The sequence below is a fragment of the Nymphalis io genome, chromosome 25, assembly GCF_905147045.1.
Source record: "Nymphalis io chromosome 25, ilAglIoxx1.1, whole genome shotgun sequence".
Lineage (NCBI taxonomy): Eukaryota > Metazoa > Arthropoda > Insecta > Lepidoptera > Nymphalidae > Nymphalis > Nymphalis io.
In genome coordinates, this window is record NC_065912.1 from 552,369 (window position 1) to 568,904 (window position 16,536).

At 39.8% G+C, this 16,536-nt stretch overlaps 1 protein-coding gene across 1 annotated transcript; it reads left to right on the top strand.

Annotated features, from left to right (window-relative positions):
- Positions 1-203: 203 nt before the first annotated feature.
- On the top strand, positions 204-16,536 carry LOC126778034 (telomere length regulation protein TEL2 homolog). Its single transcript, XM_050501382.1, has 11 exons — positions 204-373; positions 6,579-6,780; positions 7,115-7,243; positions 7,470-7,578; positions 8,035-8,130; positions 8,548-8,629; positions 9,122-9,219; positions 9,890-10,091; positions 10,890-11,077; positions 11,914-12,033; positions 13,684-16,536. The coding sequence occupies exons 1-11, from the start codon at positions 324-326 to the stop codon at positions 16,380-16,382; spliced, it is 3,975 nt and encodes a 1,324-aa protein (XP_050357339.1). The 5' UTR covers positions 204-323; the 3' UTR covers positions 16,383-16,536.

Here is a 16,536-nt window from a genome sequence, read left to right on the forward strand (position 1 = left end):
ATTTAAGTAAATAATGACGTTTTACAATCAAATTTTAAGTTTTCGATTATAAATGTTATTTTTTTACTATTTTAGGAAGTAAAACACACAATTCTGATCAAGTAACTTTATTTCAAATGGTTCGTTTTTAATATTTTTATGTCATATTGCAGTAAGCTACCTATATAAAAGTGACAACTGGTAACATTATTTGTGTCTCCTCGCCATTTTGCGAGAATGTCAGCCAAATCATCAGCTCGCTTTTATAATTAATTTTTATGTTATTTTCCGTGTAATTACTGTGATTTTGTTTTTGATACAATACAAAACAACCGTGCAGTGAAATGGATCGATTTATTAGCATGTGGAAAGTCCGGGAGTTGGCGGACAAAGTGTAAGTCGAAACAATATTTTAGTTACTTTTATGTAAATTAGGAACATCCTTCAGATTAATCACGTAAATTATTGCTATTTTTTGTGTCTGAGATCAATATTATCTCACTGAATACATCTGATGTTAGTTCTTTTTGCTGTTGAGATGTAATGGGGATTAGTCGTGTACTACTCTGCATAATTTGTCGAAGACACTCCTTATCGGTAGACCTGATGTGCAAGAAAAAGATAACAACTGCGATTTACTTGATTTAATTTTATGCTTTTTCAAAATTACAATTTATAAATATTATAAAATTTCTTTACAGAGCGTAATAGTCGTAATATAAGTAATCGTATTTAAAATATTATAATAAAAATATTTATTACAAAATATAATATACAAAAAGTTACATTAGCTAAAAGCATAGAAAATATCTCATTGAACAAATAATTCTGCGGTATCACAGTTACAATATGCATTAGTTGGCATAAATTAAAACTAAATTGGCTTCGGTTGACTGACTCAATGATAGAGTTCCAAGTGCCATCCATGTGCTTGTAATGAGTTATCAATTGTTAAAATGGTTTATTATAAGCTAAATCAACTTGACCTTGTAAACTTTCCTATAAATAAACTTTCAATTCCCGTTTTCATTATCTATCCTAACAAAAATGTTGGTTTCATTACATGTAATATATTGGCAGAAATTATAAGTCTATTTTAATCAGTCAGTCAAAATAAACTTTATTGAGTAGGCTCTTGTCTGACTACTAATACTTACTTTTATTTGAATTGTAATTTTACAAAATAAAATGTTATATCAAGCTACCTACATTTTGGAATTTTCTACTAAGGGAAACCAACAAGAAACTCACACTCACATAGCACACATAAATGTAATAATCATATCAATATTATAATCATTTAATATTGGAAATCTATGACTTTTATATTTCATTTGTAATAACAATACTATTTGTTTAATTTAAATACAATATCAAAAGAATTTACTTATAAAGATCTTATCAATTTGGTAATTTAGTAATATAATTAGGTAATGTAGTAACACAATTATGTTTGTAATTAAAGTATTTTAATTGCTTGACTTGCATTTCCGAAATATATTATGTCCATTAGTAAGAAAACATAAATATCAACCACGAAAAAGGAATAATATTGTGAGTCGAAATTTCAAGCCCAGGCAAGCAGAACTGAGTTTTCATGTGCCATCATCCTTGGTGGTGAGGGAAAACATTGTATGTATCCAACCTGAATGGTGTTAAAAGCTTCGAACCTTATCCTTACAAGAAATGAAAGCTTTTACCTAGCAGTGGGACATTTACAGGCTGTTACTATACTTTTTTACTTAAACAAGACAAGGATAGAGATATAACAGTAATAATTCAAAGATAAAGAACTTGTTTATTATTAATCATTAGCTGTTTCATCTGTAAATGTTAGTTAGGTATAATTAGTTAAACAATCATCTGTCTTCTTCTTTCGAATGTAAAATCAGTGATGACAGGAAGAGAGAAGTCATCATTAAAGTAAACACCACTAGTAAGGCAGTAATTTACTGTCTTTTGATTCTTATTGTATTCAAGTTATTTTATTGAATAAAAATGCATTGACATAAATGATTCCGTTGAAGTTTATTCAATGAAAAAATGACGTATATACCTAGTTTATTATTAAATCCACCATGCATGCAATTTTACAATACTAACAAGAACATCAAATTCACGCTCGTTGCTTCAATTATATAAATTTAAAGCAGATGAAACTGAGAAGTGCACCTACTTATATATAATATTATTATATAATAAAACCTTCTCTGAAGTGCGCTTCTTTTTTTTTGTATATGTTTTATTAAAATCGAGTTCAGTGTTACAAAACGATATTGTATGTAGAACTTATAATTTCAAGGGTTGAGTTTAATTTCTTTGATGGAAATCATGACATGCCATTTAATTTTAATATTATATTTATTTATAATTGTAATGCTAAGAGCTATTCAGTCAAAGCCTTATATAGATTCACATATAATCTAGGACTGGGACTGTATTTTTGTGTAATGTCTTTCATTTTTTTTAAGGATAAAAATCTTTTAAATATAAAATTATGCTGGTTAGGTGCACTCTTAAGTTCGGTAGAGACATCTCAATAACATGCCAAGATCTCCCTTATGCCTTCCGAGTATGTTAATTTATTTCCACTGTGTGCGATGTACATTGGCCATAGATTGTTCATCTTGAAAGATGAAGGGTTGATCAATTTGGGCTTCTTTTGAAGTAACATTTTAATATAACCAAAATGAATGCCTTGTTGGTTTTGTAGTTAGCTGATAAGGTCTTGTCTATAGTTCCGAGTTCAAATCCCATTTTTCTCGTCGAGGAATTCTCGGGAGCCGCCGCGGGAGTCAGTTAGTTGGCAGCGCTTACATTCCCGTGCCTCAAAAAGCATGTCCTGCACCTGAACTCTTTCCGATCGTGTCGGATTTGATCGGATTATGAGAGTAATGGAATAGAGAGTGTCCATATGTTTGCATACACGCATGTGCACTACAATATTTCTCAACAGCTATGTATAGACATTGCTAGTCTCCATTGAATGGCCGCCGTGACCGAAATTTATCAGGACGACATATAAGTAACTACTCTTCGCCCGCATATCTTTTCAGATATTAGGTATCCTGTATGTCCCTTTTTTTCTGGATCTCTGACTGTGTACGTAAAATTTCATGATGATCTATTGAGTAGTAAAGGTATGAAAGCGTAACATAACAACATTAGGATAAACAAAAGGATCAAGGAAAACAACTGAACATCTAGAATTTATACTTATTGATTCTTAATAATTACCTCTACCCTCCATATTAAGATTTTTCTTAATATGGAGGATTTTTCTTTTTTTTTTACTTGTGTTTGTCTTTTCTTTTTTCTTTGTGAGTGTTTAATAAAGTTATTTAATATAATATAAGAATGTACTTTATACCTAAGCATTCTATGTGAAGAAATCATAAAAAGTAAATATTATTTCGAGTATCAATTAAGGTGGTATAAAAATATACATTGCACCTTGAACCCCTGAAGAAATGTATGCTTAAGCTATTGATTTACATGGGTAGGCTACCACCCGTTCGTCGTACCCCACTACCCATATTATATATATAGATTAAAAAGAACGATTTCAATAGTGAACGATTGACTTTTCGGACAAGGCGATTGTATGAATATGGACTGGGAAGGAGCAACGACCTTTGAATAAAAAAATTGCAGGATCACTTCTTAGTTCACAATTTTTTATTGGCGACGTAAAGGTCACACTCACCCTTGAACCTTTACAATTGCGTCGTGAGATAGCAGCACTGAGCGCTTTCTATCGACTGTATCACGGCGAGTGCTCTGAGGAATTATTCTCTCTAATTCCTGCTTCCCCCTTCCTTCTTAAGTCCACTCGAGCTGGTTCTCGATGACACCGCCTTACTGTGACATCAATTCCATCGCGAACAAAGAAATTTGGCAACTCCTTTCTTTGTCGCACTTCCAAAAAATTGAATTCCTTACCAGTTCACGTGTTCCCCTCCTCTTACAACCCGGGTTCCTTCAAGTTTTTCCCGTCTGTACTGGCCGTCGTCGCGTTTGGACTCTACTACCACTTACCATCAGGTGGAGTAGAGTCATTTGCCCTCCCGGCGAATATATAAAAAAAAACCGACACGAAGCTTAACGAATTTTCAAGTCTCATATGTGATATTTTATATGTAGTTCACATTGTGCTCTTGTAGTCGGCTTTTGTCAAGATCAAGGGTCAAGTTATTGACAGCATAACAACTCATATGATCAATATCAATATACCAATGAGTTATTTATGTTTGTATGTATATTTATCGTCCAGAAATGAAATTGATTTTATAAAAACCTCGAATTGCTCTGTTCAGAAATAGATCACCGAAATATACGAATTGATGACAATTATTCGCCAGATTACTCTTAAAAATCCAAATAATACAATTGCAAACATTCAACAAATCACAAGACGCGCCAATAAATAATTAATTACTTTATCTTCCTGTTCACCAACAAAATGGTGGTTTTAAATTCGCCTCTTTTTATTTTAATAATGCTATTGTGGGTATCAAGGAATCTCCTAACAGTATATAATAGTATCGGGGTAATATTGATATAGTAATTCTTCTTTGACTGCCTCGTTGGGCTAGTAGCTAGATATAAAGTCGCAGCGCCCGAGGTCCTGGGTTCAAAGCCCACGTCGGACTGATAACAAGTTATAGAGATTTTTGTTGAAAAATTCTCAGTAGCAGCTCGGATTATGGAAATTGGCAGTGTGCACACACACATGCATCGGAAAGCAAGTAATTCCTTTGGTTCTGCGCCTGAACTCTTGCATATGTATATATACCATAAATATGTATTACAAATAATCTCCACTAGATTCAGGGTTTCTGGAAGAGATCTCTTGTTAGAGATAAGTTATCCCTTTATACACATTTTTCATTTATATAATTTTCTGTATACTCTGTTGGTACATAAATAAAAAATAAATAAATAAATATGTAATGTACAGACTGCCAGTCACCCTTAACAATGGTTTCTGTAGCCAAAATCTATCTGGAGACCTTCGTGTTCGCCTTGTTTAAATTTAAAATTAATATTTTGATACAAATAATATATATAACTGCAATAGTATTCGAAAACTTACCTGTTTGTACATAGCTTACATATCGAACGATTTCAGTGCGCATATTTATTGATTACAATGAGTTCCTGTATATAAATAACTAAGTTTATTTTACCGCTTCGTTGGACGTCTATTATATATTTATAGCTTTTAAATTGTTAACGTTATTTCGTTTTGAATTGAAACCGTTTAGGTGTGATGATGTAACAAACATACAAATGTAATTCCACTTCTGATGTTATGTGTTTTTAGTTTCCTTGTAGTTTTAGATTTAGAAACACACCATATTGCCACACCCTAGCTTTTGACCATCCGTTCCATATCGTCAATTGAGCTCCAAGCGCTTTTATTGTTATAAAAAAAAGTATTGAATGAAAACGTAAATATGCGCTAATTAGGATGGGCACAATGTCATAATTTGAATTCAGAATATGCGAATTGAACGAAACGTGCACGAAACGCACACACGGGCGCAAAACACCATGCACATACAATTACATATGTCATTTTATTTTATGTGTAGTGTTATAAACTCGATACAACAGCTTTAGCTGCTTTTGGTAATCATATTACACAATATCTCCGTAACCTTCATAACAGCCTTTCTCTCAAAATTGCAACAATATAATCATGAAATTTATGTGCGAGCAGTTCCTTAATGTCAAATATATATAAATGTTGTCCATTACATTTATGATAAAAGTACCGTATTAAATTAGTAAAATAAGATATTTTTGCAGAGATATTTTTAACCAATGATTCGTCTAGTGTGCTTATGTGTGCTTATTAATACGACACGCCACGCATATTTTATCACGCTCTTATTAAAGTGTTTCGTAATATGTCTAAATGAGTCGGTTCGTAATTCAAACTGTAAGAGGGCAATACTTATCTTATTCAAATCGAAGAAGTAGTTAACAATTAACGAAGACAAATCATGCGATATACATATTCCAATCGATTTGCTAAAATCTTTGCTATATTGTGATCTTTTTTAATATATCTATTTATAAAAATATATATTATATTCCCTTCCACTTAACTACAACAATGATTATGTGCGCTGGTGATCAGTTACCATCAGGTGGCTCGTTTGGCCTACCTAAAAAAACTATTTAGGAATTAAGCTTGACTCCAACATGTTGGTCGTACATTCAAGGCTGTATTTTTCTTAAAATTCATTAGTAAGTAACAGCCTGTAAATGTCCCACTGCTGGGCTAAGGCCTCCTCTCCCTTTTCGAGGAGAAGGTTTGGAGCTTATTCCACCACGCTGCTCCAATGCGGGTTGGTGGAATACACATGTGGCATATTTTCAATGAAATTAGACACATGCAGGTTTCCTCACGATGTTTTCCTTCACCGAAAAGCACGAGATGAATTATAAACAGAAATTAAGCACATGAAAATTCAGAGGTGCTTGCCCGGGTTTGAACCCACGTTCATCGGTTAAGATTCACGCGTTCTTACCACTGGGCCATCTCGACTTATTTCATAATCATATCATTAATATTATTTATTCAACAGGACCAATGTAGTTATGAACTACACGGAAGTGGAGGGTAAGGTTCGTGAAGCTACATCTGATGAAGCGTGGGGGCCGACGGGTCAGCAGATGCAGGAACTGGCGCTAGCGACCTTCACCTACGAGCACTTTCCGGAGGTCATGTCGATGCTGTGGAGGAGAATGCTACACGACAATAGGTCGCATTGGAGACGCACATACAAGGTCAGCCAGTTAGATTTAGCATTCATATTTTTTTGTTAATTAAAAATGTAAGTTATTAATTGATATCTTCCTGCTGATTTATATACATTTATATTTATGAGCTCATACTATATGTATATGAATTTAGTTTTTTCCCTCGGGTAATATTTTCGCACATCCTTCAAACCGGAACACAACAATACCAGGTACTGCTGTTTTGCGGTAGAATATCTGATGAGTGGATGGTACCTACCCAGACGAGCTTGCACAAAGCCCTACCATCAAGTAACTTCACGTGGCCTTCAAAGGCTTTTAATTCGTAATGTATTAATGTATGTAATAAATGATATTCCAGTGTCTCCTACTCCTGAGCTATCTGGTGAGGAATGGCTCGGAGAGGGTCGTCACGTCGGCGAGGGAACACATCTATGATCTGCGCTCGTTGGAGAACTACACATTCGTTGATGACCTTGGAAAGGATCAGGTTAGTTGGAAATAATACTTTCTAGTCGTTTGAAAGCAAATTGTTGTAATATTATGACTAACTTTACTAAATTTGAAACCGCATTCTACTACAAACAGCTGACAGATATGAAACATTTTTAAATCAGAAACGTTTCACTTTAACGTTACATGTAATTCGCTGGAAATAGTACGGTCAGCTATTTTGACCCTTATACTTATAAAATGTTTATTATATATTTTGTCAGGGTATCAATGTGAGGCACAAAGTCCGCGAGCTGATCGACTTTATTCAAGACGATGAAAAGTTAAGGGAGGAGAGGAAGAAGGCTAAGAAGAATAAGGACAAATATATCGGTAAGATTAATTGCATTGGAATATATATTTATATTTCTAGAATCAATATATGTTGTAGTATTAGATCCGTTTTTCTAATTTGACCTCCGAGTCTCAAAGGCTAGCCAATAGCGTGAGATATAACACAATAGTTGTAGAGCAATTCTCTTGTCTCGCTCGCACACGTGGTCAGAACCGACAATGTCACACTGATAGATTCTTAATTCTAAGTGGAATAGTGCTGTATTATATACCAAGATATATTAAAAGCAACTGCTTGTAGTTCATAATATAGCAGAGCTATTAGTCAAATATGTGGAATAAGTAACTTTAAAATTTACTTATCTCTTCTCTTTCTGCCATTAAAATAGAGTAGGGTTACGAGTGATGACCGGTGCTGACATCTGGTGCCCTAATAATGAACTAGCCATTAGGATGATTCCTTTCGTCAGTAATAAAGTGCTGTTGTTGTACTAGGCATGTCGTCCGAGGCGGTGGTGCTGGGAGCGCGCGGGGGCGGCGGCGGAGGTGGCGGAGGGTGGGGGGAGTACAGCGACCGCAGCACCTCCTGGGGTGAGTACACTACACTATGATAATCAGCCCCACTGAGCCACACAAATATTTGTTGTACTTTTTCTTCTTTCCCTGTTAGTATTAGTGTGATTGCTTTGACAATCTATTCATATATATATATTATAATTAATAAAAATATTTCTATAAAAAATTATATTTGTTTGTTATGTTCTTATAAAGTACAAATTTACATCTGGTAAATGTTCCCTTGCCGAGTGAAGAACTTCTCTCCTAGAGTTCCGTTTGGAACTCACTTCATTGAGTTGTTCCAAGGCCTTTTGATGGTTATGGTTATATAATTTTGTCCAGCATATGCAGGTTTCCTTACGTTGCTTTCTTTCACCGGCGATAATGAAATTAATATCTGCCTATGGTTTATTGGTTTCTTAATAATGAATATTTTATTATTACTTACAGATGACAGTAAAGAGAGGAACGACGAAGACGATTACGAAAGGGAGGACTCGGACGGCGAGTATGGGAATAAGAGACCGAACAAGTTAGTTGTTTCATATGGTATTTTATTTTACCAAAGGAAATGTTCGAATTGCTCGTCTGATGGTAAGCGGTCACCATCCGTTATAGCCTAGCACTGCAAGAAGAATGAATGAAATTAAAATATTTTTTATTCAAGTAGACTGTTACGAGTACTTGTGAATCGTCAAGCGCTACCACCGGTCGGAATGTGGATTCGACCGAGAGGAACCGGCAAGAAACTGTTGAAAATAAATAAATAAATATGTATATATGTATATTTTAAAGAAAGTAGCAACAGAGTTTCTTGCTGGTTCCTGTCGGTAGAAGAACTGGCAATAAACTTATATATGTATGTAATTCTATATTATTATATATTAAATAATGTATTATTAATAAATTAATAATCGTATATATATATATACATATATATGAATTACACACACTCAGTTCGAGTGTTCGGTTTGTATATTGTATGTATTGCGCGAGACCCAGCAGCAGTTCCGTGTGTCCGCAGCGCGGCGCGGCGGCGCGACGAGTACCGCGACGCCGACGCGCCCGCCCCCGCGCCCGGCGCGCGCCCCGCCCGCGCGCGCGCCGCCCGCCTGCCGCTCGGTAACGCTATCGCCCTCCTCCCGCGCCGGTTCGGTGAGATTATCTGTGGCAGCCTCGAAGTTGGTGTGTACGTTCCCGTGCCTCGGAAAGCACGTGAGGCCGATGGTCCTGCGCCTGACCGCTTTTCGGTCGTGAGGGAATAGAGGTGCACCTGTGTTTGCAAACGCCCTCGCCTACATAATATTTACCTTCGCGGTTGGCCGATTTCTCTTGAGACTTGCCGCCGTTGCCGAAATCGGTCTGGAGGATAATATCGTCATCACTTACAGTGAGCCGACTGGTAAATTTGCCGCCTGTTGTGGTGATCAGCACCGCCCGTAGACGTTGACTCTTTAAGAAATGTCGACCATCCCTTACATCACCAATATGTACCACCGACTTTGGGAGCTAAGATACTATGTCTCTTGTGCCTATTACATTGGCTCGTGCACCCCTTAAACCGAAACACGATAAATATTGCTGTTAAAAAATCGAACCACCTGGGTCCGACCTACTCAGACAAGCTTTCGCAAAGAACGACAACCAAGTAATCTTTTTTTTTTATCTCTTTAATAAACAAATTTACCTAAAGATATTTTAAAAATTAAATTACAAGTAATAATTTCAGAAATGAGATTTTTTTTTTAATTTTCAATGATAGATACTAACACAACAAAATCGACATTTTCAGGTGCGGCGTCAACGTACGGCAAAACTCCCGTTGTAACCATCGCCCCGGCAGCCATCAACAAGAACACCAACAAGTCACAAGAGTTGCTGGACGACCTGTTCAAGACTTGCCCGGTGCCAAACTCGCCTGGAGATAACAACAACGACAGCGGAAACTCCGAAATTATCTCCACGAGTCTCATCGAAGATGACTTTGACCCGAGGTGTGTTAGCAATAGAATAAAGCAATATATTAATACTTAAAGTGAAATTAACAACACATTAATATTCTTTGAAATGCTATCGGCGTTTTTTGTAATTAAAAAAAAACTTTTTTTTTATTGAATAGGTAGGCGGACGAGTATAGGGGTCACCTGATAATAAGTGCTCACCAACGCCCATAGACATAGGGATTGTATGAAATGTTAACCATCGCTTACATCAACAATGCGCCACAAACCTTTGAAACTAAGATGTTATGTCCCTTGTACCTGTAATTACAATGGCTCACTCACCCTTCTGGAACACAACAATATCAAGTGTTGCTGTTTTGCAGTAAAATATCTGATGAGTGGGTGGTACCTACCCAGACACGCTCGCACAAAGCTAATCATTGTCAAAACGTATCATCGCTATCTGCTTTTATTTAAGATGAAACGTTTGAATGAGTTGAATGAAAGTATTTTCAATCCGGAGTAAAAATGGCTGTTCCACAAGGATCGGATGTCAGGTACTTTTCTATGTTTAGTAAATTAGAATGATGTTATTTTTGATATTGTATTGTTTCCAGAAGATTCTTCATTACTTCTAGGTGGCAGGAAAACGGGCTAAATATGACAATGTAAACAATTTATTATCACTTATACAAAATTGAGTTATAATGATTAATAATGCCAAATCTAAATGCCAAAGAAACTTCTACTTACAAGCGTAACAAAATGAATACAAATAATAGCAAATATAAATATATCTTAATATATTAAAATCATAAATATTTGATTACGGAATATTCACTATTCCAGAGCGGAGGAGCGCGCTTCGGTGCCAAAGGCTGAGGCAGACTTCGGAGACTTCACCGCAGCCTTCGGTCCGCCCGCCCCCGCGTCCTCGCCCACGCCCACGCCCACGCCTGCGCCCACACTCGCACCGCCGCCTTCAGTCAACGAGTTCGCAGACTTCAGCGCATTCCACTTGCAGCCAGCGCCTGCCGGTGAGTCGTTTAGTGATCGGCCAGTAGACTGCCGCACTAGTCAAGTACGTTATAAAGCTACAGGTTCCGAGGTCTACTCATTCCGATTGTGTCAGAGTGGCCGTCCTATCGGATTATTAGAGTGAAAGAATTAAGACCTCACCCGTGTTAGAGCACACATTTGTACTCTATTACATGTCCTGCACAGTTGGCTAGTCTCTCTTGCGAATGGCTGCCGTGGCCGAAATCGTTCATATAGTCCAAGTAAGTACTTAGAGGAATATACGCCTCGTCCTTCGTTATATGGGTTAATCAATCATCGAGAACTTTTATTGGTAATGATTTGTTGTTTATGAAATTTATTGTGTACTGCTTATTTCTATAAAAAAAAACTATTCTACGATTATATTCGGTCATAAATCGCTATATGTTAAAAGTGCATTCTGCAAATAAGAAATGGAGTCAAGTCCCTTGAATAATCAAATGTCAACATTGTACTAACTAGAACAAAAACAATTGTCAAACCATAGGGTATTACTGGTGGTAGGGCTTTGTGCAAGCTCGTCTGGGTAGGTACCACCCACTCATCCGATATTCTACCGCAAAACAACAATACTTAATATTGTTGTGTTCCGGTTTGAAGGGTGAGTGAGCCAGTGTAATTACAGGCACAAGGGACATAAAATCTTAGTTCCCAAGGTTGGTGGCGCATTGGCTGTAAGCGATAGTTGACATTTCTTACAATGCCTATGTCTAAGGGCGTTTGGTGACCACTTACCATCAGGTGGCCCATATGCTCGTCCACCTTCCTATTCTATCTTTTTTTGCTCACATAATTAAAGTAGTTTTTCCCTCAGTTCCAGCAAACACCTCGAACTTGTCCCTGCTAAGTGACCTGGAGCCCCCGTCCCAGCCCCTCAGCTTCGACCTGGATTCGCTCAGCACACAGATGGCCTCCAGCACCCTGCAGCCCACAGGTAAGCTTGATGTGTCCACTTTGGCTTACTGTAAGGTACCTCGGAGTGTAGAGTACAGGAGAGTTCATAAATATATTGGGAATATAGAACATATTTTTCTAGAATTAAAAGTGTAAGTATATAACAATTTGTTTTGTCTAATTTTATATAAAATGAAATCAGTAATCTTCATTCCCAAGATGTTTTATCATGTTAAAAAAAGGATATTTTCACACAATCATTTCTTAAGAATTTTATTACAATTAAATATATGATCGAGATGGTCCAGTGGTACGAATGAGTGAATCTTAACCGATGAACGTGGGTTCAAACCCGGGCAAACACCTCTGAATTTTCATGTGCTTAATTTCTGTTTATAATTCATCTCGCGCTTTTCGGTGACTACCGCAGTTTTCCACCAATCCGCATTGGAGCATCGTGGTGGAAAAAGCTTCAAACCTTCTCCTCAAAAAGGGAGAGGACGCCTTAGCCCAGCAGTGGGACATTTACAGGATGTTACTGTATATGATTGATGAATCGTCCCACAATGTGATTACCAATCACAGCAGTACCTAACATACATACCATTATCAAGTATATATTAATATGTGAAGATATTGTAATAGGCCACTCCTGTACTGTACATGTTCGTTCGCTTGTTTATTCCGCTTTAAATATGATTTCGATCGACGCACATTTGAGTTTGTGTGTGATCAGTGCGCGTAGCAAGTGCATGCATTTATTTCTTTATAAACGTAACCTTGTGTTGTTGTGTACAAGAATAAAGATTTTATTATGTTTGCTTTAACTATAATACACTAACAAAAATGTTATACATACAAGACAAACTATTTGTTTTTGTTTATATATATTTGAGATTTAAGTTGTTGTATTTTTGTTTTTTTTTTTTTTTACAATTTGTACACGAACGGAAAGAAACATACGCCTTTTTTTAAAATATGTAATTTTTATCGTTTTTTTTATATTTAAAAAGAACAGAAGTTCTCATTTTATGTTGTATTATTGATATTATTTTTTCTTAATATAATTAATTGTATAGTTATAAAATAGTTTAGTTTTTAAGTTTATATGTATAATATGTCATGATGTTATAAATTTAAGGTTTTGAGATGCAAGCGATGAAGCGGTTTATCTTAAGCTCGCTACTGGTATTACTACATTACGTATTACGTCACGCGGCATTGTCAATGTTGCCAGCAAATTGATGTCTTCCATCTTGTACTAAATATTAATTGTAACCTTTTGTAAATACTTTGTTTAAATTTGTACAATTTGTAACGACACCGATTTAATTTTTATATAATAAAATCACTCTACACACACACTTTTTACACTCCGTAAACGATGGTCTGTCAAACAAAAATCTTCCTAGAACTACGTCTATGAACAGTTTTCGGTACTCCGGAGCGACCTCGGCTCTATTCGTTTCGATTTCGTCGATACGGCATCGGCAGCTAGAAGCGGCGTGTATATATATCGACTGCCATAATTTATAAATAGAAATCATAGAAAAATCTTTATTAAATACGAAATATATGTGACGCGAGAGCGGCGGACCCGCGGGGGTCGGACCGCCCAGGTAGGAGTAGCTAGAGTCGCCGGCGCCGAATCATTCACTTTTGGGCACATTCAGGTATTCTCTACTTGCAGGAGACGAGCCGCCGCCGCCGCGCCGCCTCGTGCGCGCGCTGCGGCACTTCGTGGCCACGCTGCGCGCCGAGCCGCGCGTGCGCAGCCGGGCGCACGCGCTGCGCGTGGCCGACGCGGGCGAGCGGCTGCGGCGCGAGCTGGCCGGGCCGCTCACGGCGGCGCGGCTGGGCGGCGCCGACCCCCCCCGCGCGCCGCCCCGCGCGCTGGCCGCCCGCGCGCGCGCCGCCGCCGTGCGCGCGCTGCTGCCGCACTGGCCCGCCTTCCGCGACGACGCCGCCGCCGCCTTCGCCGCCGACGCCTTCCCGCTGGCGCTGGACGCGCTGGCCGACCTGTGCGGCTTCCTGCGGCGCGAGCGCGACGGCGCCGTGCTGCGCGCGCTGGCGGCGCTGGCGCTGGCGCACGGCCGCGGGGACGCGCCGCTGGCGGCCGCCGTGGCCTGCGCGCGCAGCCGCCCCGCCGCGCCCGACTGGGAGGCCTACGTGCAGCTGCTGGCCACGCTGCCCGAGCGCGTCGCCAACCGCCTGCGCGCCGCCACGCCGCGGGACTTCTCGCACGAGAACTACTCCTACGTGCTGCTGTTCCACATCGTCCGCTGCATCGATTACATGGCGGAGAGCAGCTTCCACGAGGGCGCGCAGTTCGACCTCCGCTACCTGGCGCACCTGTTGTCGAAGTTCGTGACGAGCTACAGTCTGAGCAACGCCGAGGGCGTCTACAAGTTCGTCGATATCCTCGTGGCGTGGACCGACACCGACTCCGCGGACGCGTGTCGATTCGTGCGCAAGAAGCTGATTCAGACTCTGCTGAGCAAGCTGAGCAGGCAGGCCATAGACAAGATGTCCCTGATCCTCCTCACGAGGAGTCCCATCAACTACAAGACCAAGGACCAGGCCATTCGGAACGTCCTCGGCAACAACATCGACACCAACAAGGACTGGTACGACATACTCACGTTCAGGATACCGTTCTACGTCCATCCCAAAGATTTCAGGGATACGAGGATACCGGAAAATTTGATATACTACATCTCGACCAGCAAGAATTCCATCGAGATCCTGACCGAGATGATCCTGAGGCTGAGCAAGACGTGGTCGGATGTGCACCTCAACAACGTGGTCAACATCGACCACCACATGCACACCTCGATACTGCTGGTGCTGGCCGTCAAGTATCGGGTGGTCATCTGGCGGATGCGCAAAAGTCCCTGGGACATGAGCGAGATGAAGAGAATCCTCTACAAGGGCATGTCCAAGCACTTGGATATTATATCGCAGGAATTTCGTTGCGTCGGAATGGCAACTATAGAGATATTATTCAAAATGATAGTGGAGGTCGACGATTCGGACAAAAAGGCAGTCGACTGCTTAAATTTTGATTTCGAGGAGTTGGGACAGCTCTGCATTGACATATTCAACACGCTGCAGGCCGTCACGCAGAAGTGTATCATCGATGATAAATGTAAGAAGCCTAACGTCGACGTCAGAGTTATAGATCTCAAAAAGAATTTAGACGAAATCGCCGAGCGCTTCTCGGGGAACGTCGAGAGGCCGGTGCACAACACGATAGTCACGTGTGCGGTGAAGGGCCCGCAGCAGACCAAGGAGATCGTCAAAACCATCATATCGGCCAAATTAGATGCTCTAGGGAAGACGGGGAAGAGTGTGGATCTAGACTCGGACGACGATCTGCAGCCTTACGACATGAGCAACGATGTCCCGGTCACGGCCAAGAAGAAACCCAAGTATTTGAGGGACCTGCTGGAAATAATTAACGAAGGGAAAGATATGGAGTCGTTCGAGGCCGCGCTGACGGCCGCCGAGAACTTAGTCACCAAACAACTCAAGGGCGAGGACGAGAAACTAGCCATCGATTTACTAGATGTGTTCATACACTTGGATGAGAAATTCCACGTCGACGGATTTAATAATCTCAAATTTAAAACGGCAGTCGCGATAGTGTGTAGCCAGCCTAAAGTGTGCGCGGAGCACTTGTGTAAGGAAATACATTCAGATGTCGGCAGGTATTCGATAGCTACTAAAATACTTATGCTCGACGTATTCACGGAGGCAGCGGAGAGGATCGCTGATATGAAAACCGAGCCAGAGGAGAAGCAGAGGAGAGCGGACGGCAACCAAACGAAGGAATTGCCCAGAGATGAAATATTGAGACGGCGGCTTCTGAAGAAAACTAAATATTTCCACTCAAAGCGACCGCATCCGTTCTCGAAAGCGAAGAAAAATATATTCGCCTCAGTGTCCGACCACTTCTTCTACCCGCTGATCAGCGGGTTCGGCTACCGGCAGCTCACACTGAGCCACCACAACATGAAGCAGGATGTCGATAAGTTGCTGCTGCTGCGATATCTATCCGCCGTGGGCACGATCATCCTCGTCTCGAAGAACTGTCCCAAATGTCCGATATACTGCCGAGAAATATTACAAATGGTTCTCTATTTGAGGTTCACGCCGGATCCGAAGATCCAAACGTCCGTACTGTCGATAATCGCCTCGATAGCCGTGGCCTTGCCGGAATCGTTCCTGAAGGGGGAGTACTACGAAGTCATGATGGAGCTGTCCTCTTGGCTGGTGGACTGCCTCACCAACGCGGACCTGACCCACAGGCTGGGGGGGCCGAAGTCTGATGCGGTCATATTCGCGGGAGAAGTGTTACATTTGCTAGAATCCGTTTTGTCAGAGTAATGTTCCATATCTCAGTATGTTAGCTGTAAGGTCTGTAGTTGTACTCGATTAAGTGTAATTGTAATTTCGTTTATGTAATTCGCGTTATGCGATTGTAATTCTATGTAATACCCACCGTGATTGGCGATCTGAGAATAAATGTTCTTGATCTTTA

Excerpts from the sequence above, each read along its gene's own strand:
- LOC126778034 (XM_050501382.1), top strand. The coding sequence starts at position 324 with ATGGATCGATTTATTAGCATGTGGAAAGTCCGGGAGTTGGCGGACAAA. Across the intron at positions 374-6,578 it reads CGGGAGTTGGCGGACAAAGT|GACCAATGTAGTTATGAACT; the intron begins GTAAGTCGAAAC and ends TTTATTCAACAG. Across the intron at positions 8,630-9,121 it reads GGGAATAAGAGACCGAACAA|CGCGGCGCGGCGGCGCGACG; the intron begins GTTAGTTGTTTC and ends GTGTGTCCGCAG.